The 8956-nt window shown below is 39.4% G+C and overlaps 2 protein-coding genes across 2 annotated transcripts; one reads left to right on the top strand and one right to left on the bottom strand.

Moving 5' to 3' along the window:
- Window positions 1–454: 454 nt before the first annotated feature.
- SODALDRAFT_269425 (uroporphyrinogen-III synthase) lies at window positions 455–1500 on the top strand (the record flags this gene model as incomplete). Its single annotated transcript, XM_028607655.1, has 2 exons — window positions 455–761; window positions 839–1500. 2 exons carry the CDS (start codon window positions 455–457, stop codon window positions 1498–1500), a joined length of 969 nt encoding a protein of 322 aa, XP_028470529.1.
- Window positions 1501–3349: 1849 nt separating this feature from the next.
- SODALDRAFT_268173 (hypothetical protein) lies at window positions 3350–3523 on the bottom strand (the record flags this gene model as incomplete). Its single annotated transcript, XM_028607595.1, has 1 exon — window positions 3350–3523. A coding segment is annotated over one exon (174 nt), but the record flags the coding sequence as incomplete, so codon positions are not given.
- Between the last annotated feature and the right edge of the window lie 5433 nt (window positions 3524–8956).

The following is an 8956-nucleotide window of genomic DNA, read 5'->3' as shown; positions in this document are numbered from 1 at the left end:
AATAGTACGAGTCACCTCTAGCCTCTAAAAGTTAGCCAAATTACAGCAAAACTAACCACTAACCACTAGCTATAGAGTAGTTAGTAGCAGTAATAATAGGGTGGATATCACGGGCACGGCTAGAGTGGTGGTAATAGCTTTAATAACGGGCTAAGGTAGTTATATAGCTGGACTCGTACTTTTTCTTTTAAGTATGTTTGTGTATATCGAAAGACCTAGGAAACCCACCTAATTTCGGGTGGTGGAGATATAGTGGATCATCTAATCCAGAAAGGGTTTAAGAAGACCCGGAAGACCGAACAGGGGGTGGCGGAAGACCGGTAGTCCTATAGTTTATCACACCTAAGGTGGCTGAGGGCATCTAACAAAACGCAAGACAACAAATCTTCAGGACTCTGACGTAATGTGGAATATATGTGTTCTCAACAACTACTGTAGTCGCTTTAAAATCGCAATGACATCCGTTCAGCTTACCTCCAACAAGCGAGACGCAGTCCCGGTTTTTCTTCTTAAGACAAAGTCTGCAACAGCGGACTCCTATGAGGAACTGTTCTCCGAGCATCGAGATGGTGGTCCTCTGTTCGAACCGACATTTGTCCCTGTCCTGCAACATGAGTTTAAAGACGATGGCCTGGAGTTTGCGCGAGACGTGCTCAGGCACGGCAAGGTCGGCATCCATGAGACTGCCTCGTTTGGAGGTCTTGTCTTCACTTCACAACGTGCGGTTGAAACCTTCGCCAACCTAGTCGCGGAGCCAATGGGTTAGTAGGCCACATTTTCTTGCAAGCCAAGGTCACATATTCGTGGTGGTACCCTTCTACTGACGAACTCCGCGAAGGAACTGCTGGTGAACCGTCGTGGCCGAACATCCAGTCGGTACCTGTTTATAGCGTCGGCCCCGCGACGACCCGCGCACTCAAGGCCATACCGCAGACCCCTGGCCTTCAGGTTCACGGCTCCCATACTGGGGTGGGCGACGCTCTAGCTCCATTTATCCTCGACCACTATGGTGCCTTCTATGCCGGCCGGAGTCCCAAGCCCCCTCTTCTCTTTCTTGTCGGCGAGCAGCGCCGGGACGTCATCCCAAAGGTACTCATGGACCCTGCATTACCGGTCGACAGACGTATCGAGGTGACCGAGGTGGTCGTCTACAGTACGAATGTGATGAGGTCGTTCGCAGAAAACTTCGTCCACGTTCTAGAGGCTACTTCGGGGCGGCCCATGAGATGGATTGTCGTGTTTTCCCCAACAGGGTGTGGCGAAATGCTACGTGGCCTGGGAATCCTGGACGAGGTTACTGGCCGGGCTAAAGCCAAAATTAAAGAGGACGACCGCAGCACCTTCGTGGCTACAATAGGGCCCACAACAAGAGACCACTTATGGCAAGTATACGGATTTAAGGCGGATGTCTGTGCCGAGCATCCAACTGCTGAGGGAGTCTATCGAGAAATCACCAACTCCATAGAGAGCCAAGCCCAGAGATGTCCGTCGCTATCCTGAATTAAAACCTGTGGCGGTATCCACTACAATGTGGACTCTAGCATTTGCGACTATTTAGACAAGTGAGATACCGTAAAAACCCACCACTCTCACCATAGGCGCTATACCGTATAAGGCAGGTCCCCACTTCCCCGTAAAATCCTAACCTAGACGTTAGCCCTTGATTGAAAATATCACTTAAACGCCCACGTGTAACTACTATAATAGTCCCCGAAAAAAGCTCTTAATATAGCCGAGTTTAGTGTCTAACGGGTTCCTCGATATCGTTTATATATTGACTGCCCTTTTTTTATACCTTATAGGCGGCCTTTTAATACTCGGCTAATATATTAATACTAGTTATAACCGACGACTTCACTAAAGAAGATGAGCTGTTCGAGCTTAATATCGATTATAAGCTACGATATAAAAAGTCCTGTACCCTTAGCGTTACCCCCGGTATATCTTTTACGGGGATTAAAAACGACGATATATATTACGGATAGGTTCGAGAGCGTAGTAGGCCGTTAATTAAAGACTTCCTATTAGCTGGAAAGGTGGTTTAGTGCCGCCCGTAGATATATAGGAAGAGGTAGGATAAGTAGGATACTCGCCTTAAAGTATTATAATAGTGGAGAGAGGGAATAGTATTCTTTTAGATAATAGAGGTGCCTTTAAGCTAATCAATCTATTATATCGGCCCTATTAATATATTAATCGTCTTCGCTATTATCTTAACTATCTATCTTAAGCACCTCACGCTCCTTTTCGTCCCTAGCCTTAACGCGTGCTACTAATTCTATCTTCCTATCTATAATCTTTATACCTTTTACCCGTAATAAAGATTATAACGTCTTCACGTTTATAGATCTATACCTGTTTCTAGGCAGATTTAATACTTCCTTAAACGATATAAACTCTTTAGGGAGACCGTTAACGTAACTAGGTATCTCGTATATATCCTCCTCCTTTTTAAAGATATTTAGGTTAAAGCCGCCTAGCTTAATATCTTCTACTAAGATATCTTTAATCTTTATAACGTAATCTTCGCTGCTATTAGGATTAACTAATATACTATACTCCTTAAACGACTACTAGATTAGGTCCTTCTTATCCTTTTATAGGGTAGTAATTACCTCGCCTATAATAAAGGTTATTATAATCCTATACTCCGAGAGGTCTATAGTTTATTAGTATTACCTTACTATTAATCCCTCCCATCTATAACGATATGGGTAGCTTTACGAAGCAGAGACTTAAGCGGACCGTTAATATACATATCTAATAGTTATACGTACGATATATAGCCTAGAGGTATTATATAAGGTAGTATTTTGCCTAGTTTAAGGACCTCTTTAATAGTAGGGGTCTTATAGAAGGACGCTACGTCTATTAGAAGCGTAAATTCATAATTACCTATAATAAGGACTAATTCTTTTTTTACCTAGCGGGTAAAGAGGACCTCGTTATTATAAGTAGAGTTATTAAATTCTATAGTAATGCCGCTAAAATACAGATACTCTTTATTCTTCCTAATAGTCCTATTAGGCTTCTTATGGAATATAAGCTTAGGCTTAATTCTTTAGATACTATCTACGAAGATAAATACCACTAAGGTAGCCTACCGCTTATCCTAACTACCCCGCTCCGTCTAAGCACTAACTATCTTAATATCCTTAGTATCGTACGAATAGCCGTTTAGACATTTAAAAGAGATTAGCGTTTTAGCTATATTAATAATTCGATTATCCGTAAAGCGGCGGCCAGGAATACTAAGTAGTTTTTCCTTCCTTAGAGACACTATAACTAACCAGAAATTATTCGGCTAAGCCACTGTTAGTGTAGTAGGTCGTGTATTTATACCTTAACGTTAATTCCGCTGGATAAACGAAAGGAAGCTTATAATAGCTAGGAGGAGATCTGCTAGGGGCTTAGTAGCCTGCTTAGTGATACGCCAATATATAATCTTGTATCGGCGGAGGAATCCACAAAGCCACGAAGCTAAGAAAATAAAGATATCGCGAGGGCTATTAGGATACGCCTCTTAGAAGAGCCGCCTTACCTAGCGATATAGCCAGCCTACGTTAATAGGTCGTAACTTATTATAACGCCGTTTAAAGGCGTTATATAAGCCGTATTGAAGTTTAGGAAACTCGGGGCGCTACTAAGTATAGATACCAGTTCCTATACCTAAAATAGTAAAGCGATTATGCTATTAGGTCTTAACCGTACTCGCTAGTATCTTAAAGAACGTGCTAGCTTCGTGATAGGTTAGTCTTTATAGCCCTGGAGCGATAAGGCTATTACCTTTATTGTTATGTAGTCGCTTAGGTGGCTGCTTAGCGGTAGCTAAAGGCTTTATAATAGGGATACAATAGTGTTTAAAGAACTAAAGAATAGATATACGATAGCGATCGTTATAGATACCCTTTATACGTAGTATTAGCTTTGGATAAGTATATTTACGGGCGCTAAGAAGTCGTTTTTAAGGGCTACGCTTTTAGCGTGGTGTCCGTATGTTAATATCTATCGACTCGAGCACTATATTATTTATAAAAGTAAGCTATATCGAAAACAGTTAGCTTAAGATACTAAAATCATTAAAAACGCTGAATTTTACTTTAATATTAAAGTTATAACTACCTTATAAAAAGTCTCTTAATCATTGGTTGTATTTTTAAGGTGATAGGGCGATAGGGCGCTACGTGACTAGCGCCTATGGTAAGAGTGGTGGGTTTTTACGGTATGCTGTAGACAGCAAGCGTTGTAAGAGATGGTACGGCAGGGAGAACGTTATGGCCGACAAAGTTCTGTTACGTGCATTGGGATACAAGAAGCTGCAGCAGCACCCGTTTCAGGGTGGGAGTTCTGAACGTTAAGGTATATATCTATGTCCGTAGAGAGGACGTGCCTTTAACCTGGAAGAAACGCGCTCCCTACACGAGTACGGCCCCATTCGACAACGCTCACAAGCTAGCGGAAAACTCCTAGGGATTATATAAAAGATATAAACGTAGCTAAGACGCTATTTTAACGCTAGCCCGTACCCTTAATGTATCTTTTTATGTAATAAGTGAAGTATCCTTTGGGGGAATGTTGATCCGATTCCGTAAAATGCGACGTGAAGTCTAATAGATAAAAGAAAATACTCTTTTTACTATTATATTATATCGTATTAACTACTACCTATATTAATATATCGGGTCTAGGGTATATAAGTGTAGAATAGATTATAAAAGGGTAGATAATATACCGGATCGGAATAGTGCTATCGGGTACTAGGATAATATCGTTATCGTCTTAGTTAAGGATATTATTATTGTAGTTACGAATAGCTTTAATATTAGCCTCGCTATCGCCTCTGCTATAGCGCGGCTAATAATAGATCCTACCCTAACTTATCCTAGTAGGATTTTCTTTTATTACTACCTTTTAGGTGCTATTAAGGTTTTATATATAAAATGCGGCTATCTTAGTAGAAAAACTACTAATAAACGCTAAGAGGCACCCCTGCCTAGCGTAGTACCTGGTGGATAGAGGAAAGCATAAAAAATGCAGTTATATTGAAAATATTATATAAAAGGGGTTCATATATCATTAGCTTAGTACTTTTGTGTATTTTTATGTATTTGTATGTATTTTTATAACACCTTAGTAGTTTTCCGCCAGCTTATCAGCGTTGTCGACCAGGGCCTAATCGGAGATTCCAATAACAGTATATTTCGCAACTCTCGTCTTATAATATATCGGTTCTCCAGACCGGTATATTATCGTATAGGCATAGACTATGCCTGGCAGACTATGCCTGACTAAGGGCTTCGGGCCTCGGGGACGTCGGGTATCAGGATATAAGAAGGGTAGATACCGGGAAAGACCGGATAGGATATAAATAATATAGTACCCATAACAGAGTCTTTAGCACCTAAACTAAGGGTATAAGAGACTTATATAGATATAACTTACTATAGTATATATATATATATAAGATTTCCACTCGATTAGGTTTACTATTATAAGTGCTTTTTAACATGCGATAGTTATAAGCCCGGTTTGTAACGCCTAGACTATAGATATTAATAAGGCTACCCTATTCTACGAAAAAAAACAATCACGTTTTAAGTACTTATAAATAACTATTATTAACCTGATCAGAGTAATTAAGCAATTAATTAACTTACCGACCAACCTCTTAATTAATTAATTAACCGATAAATAAGCGAAGATATCTTCTAATATATTTAACGCCGAATAGAAGACAGCCGATACTACACTTATTAACTAGAGAGATTAGGTAGCGTAGGAGCGCGCCATATGCGGTAAATCTACCTCCTACTAGGATGACTATGTTAATCTAGAGAACTGATATTCCGACTATACTACTTGGTTATTCCGACTATGGTTCGGTCATGGACCCACTTTTATAACTAATTAAATCGCAGTACCTAGCTTACTACTACTACCTTGCTATCTGTTATAGGTATACTATAAGGAGTAATAGATAACTACGGGAAGATATAAGATTACTTAGGGTCTAGTAGGAACTAAAGAGAGGGTATCGTGATAAGATTATTCGTTGAGTCTTTTTCCCTTAAGACTCCTCGAACTGTAGAAGATACACCCTTCTTTATACCTACCTAAGGTCTTCTAACTAAGTAGGTAGCGGGAGGTCTCCTTAGGACTAGGTTTACGTCTAAACTAGTCTTCTAAGCTTGCTTCTAAGCTAACTAGCTTATTAGATCTCAACGCGTTATATCTTTAATAGTCTAACACTAACCACGATCCCCCTATGTATATCTAAGGCTAATACTAGTCCTATAGCGAGGTATAAGTACTATATATTCTGATAATATACCCCTCTCGAAAAATACTCCTATCTTCAGAAGTCTAAGGGCGGATAATTAAAGATGGATTAGTTATCTAGTAAAGGAAATCTATATTATTACGAAACTCTTTAGGATAACTATCTTTATATAGACTAGTTTGTTTATACCTAGTAGAATACCTCGAGGAGGATACTAAGTATTTACCTTTAAACCGTAGATATAGCTACCTCGAACTAAGATATTATTTACGTATAGAGGTCCTAAGAACCGTATAAATGACTTTAACGTGTAAAAAAGAAAACGTCTAAATAACTATTATATAACTAAATAAGATGCCTACAATATCTTTAAAATATATAGAAAGATTACCTGTAGTAGTTTTGCCGATGACCACGGTTTTTATTATGGTAGGAATAAAAGGAGGTAGGAGGTCTAATACTAGGTATAATATAGAGTCGTAATAGATATAAGGAAGGTATACATGGTTTTTGAGGATTGGTGAACCTCTTACTATAATAATAATAATAATATTAACTATTTTCTCGTATAACCTTCCTCTTATGTTTTTCTTTCCTAATATAAGTATATATTTATAGCTCTTATTATATTAGTATGTGGCTCTTTATATCTGCTATCGGAGATTGCTAAATAATAAGAGGTGGTCTTTATCTATAATATTAACTATATTTCTAGTATTAAGGTACTAACGCCCTTTATGATTATATCTAATAGTCTGTATAACGACTAGTTAGCGCTTATTATAGAGTATTTATAAAATCTCCTCTAGAAGGATATAGCCCTGTGTTAGCTATTAGGTAACTATAATAATACCCCTAATAATAATAATAATAATAATAATAATACTCCTACTAGGGTAAACGCGGTTAATAGTCCTGTTATCGAGCTGTCTTCGGACAGCGAGTATACTCCTACTGGGTATAAAGAGAATAATAATACTAATATTATCATAATTAATGATAATTCCTTTAAGGGGTTCTTGGATGGAGAGGGGGGTAAGGTTATTATAAGTAACGATAGGGAGAAAAAGGAGGGCGAGGACGAGGACGATACAGACCCGGACACGGTTAATAATATCGATAAGGATAAGGATATAGCCGACGCTTATAAAGGCGATAATAAGCCATAAGAGGACACTACGTGTATAGTTAAGAAGGATATAAAGGGCACCCGCCTCCACGCTCCTTATAACCGTTATACGTAGTATTTTCTTTAGCTTAAGCTAGATAGTAGTCGCGACTATATTATTCTTAGCGCCTATAAGGAGGCATATACCGTTAACTCGTATAAATACGAATATTACTAAAGTAATAGCTCTTAGGGTTACGTGTAGGTAAGTAATTATAACCCCTTCCTTATAAGCTACTCCGTAGATCATTAATAAGACTCTAGATAACCCTTAAGGCTAAACTATTAGGGGAGCGTATATAGCTCTGTTTAACCAAGGTAGCTAAACACGGTTACTGTACCGATACGAAGCTTATTAATAACCCCTAGCACTTAGGAGAGTGTATTTTACTGACTTAATAATAGGGTAAGTTTAAGGAGCTATAGATCGTATTAGAAAAGGCTAAGAGTGGCTACTAGGCTTAGAACCGCCGGGGCTTTAATAAGGCGTCTATTACCCACTATCACGCCGAGGAGGCGGTTTAAGATAACCGCACTTAAAATAAGATCGTGGAGAGTGTTATACTGCGTTTTGCTATTATTAGTAAACGCCTATATAAGCGCTTCCTAGGGGAGTAATAGTAGTAAAAGGGGGGACTAGGGGGCGGGTTATCGTATATGTATACGGACCACGACATAGTCTATAGGGGATCTAGGGGGGATCCACGCTATAACTCAGGGCTTCGTGTATAATAGGGGCGGATACCGGAAAAGACCGGATGGGATCTAAATAATCTAGTACCTATAACAGAGTCTTTACCATCTAAATTAAGGGTATAAGAGACTCTTACAAATATAACTTAATATAATACAGATATACGAGATTTCTGCTCTACTAAGTTAATTATCTACGTGCTATTTAACGTGCGATAGTTATAAGCCCGGTTTATAACGTCTAGATATTAATAAGGCTACCCTTATTCCACTATAAAAAGCAATCATATCTATATAAGCACTCTTAAATAACTACTATCGACCTAATCAGAGCAATCAAAAGATTAATTAACGTATCTATTAATTAATTAAACGATAAACCAGCAAAGATATTTTCTAATGTATCTAACGCCGAATAGAAGGCGGCCGCTACTACCCTCGTTAACTAGAGGGATTAGGTAATATAGGAGCACGTCGTGCGCGGTAAATCTGCCTCCTACTAGGATAACTATCTTAATCTAAAGCTAAGCGACGAGGAGGCTAACGCCTACCTGCTTCCGAAGCCTATACCACCTAATATCCGTAAATACAAAGCCCTTATTAACCCTAACACGACCGAGGAGGCCACGGCCACCCCGTTTTCCACTATCACAGCTACTCCGTCTTCTACTATCACGCTAGAGGGCGATAAGGCTATAGACGCCACGGACGCCGCTACTATAGCCGCTACCACGGCGGCCATAGCTGCCGATAAGAAGAAGGCGGCCGCTCGCCGGAAGGCTACGGCCGTAACGAAAGAACTACCGATTAGAACG

This window comes from Sodiomyces alkalinus (assembly GCF_003711515.1).
Source record: "Sodiomyces alkalinus F11 unplaced genomic scaffold SODALscaffold_1, whole genome shotgun sequence".
NCBI lineage: Eukaryota > Fungi > Ascomycota > Sordariomycetes > Glomerellales > Plectosphaerellaceae > Sodiomyces > Sodiomyces alkalinus.
This window is presented reverse-complemented; position numbering and strand designations above follow the sequence as displayed.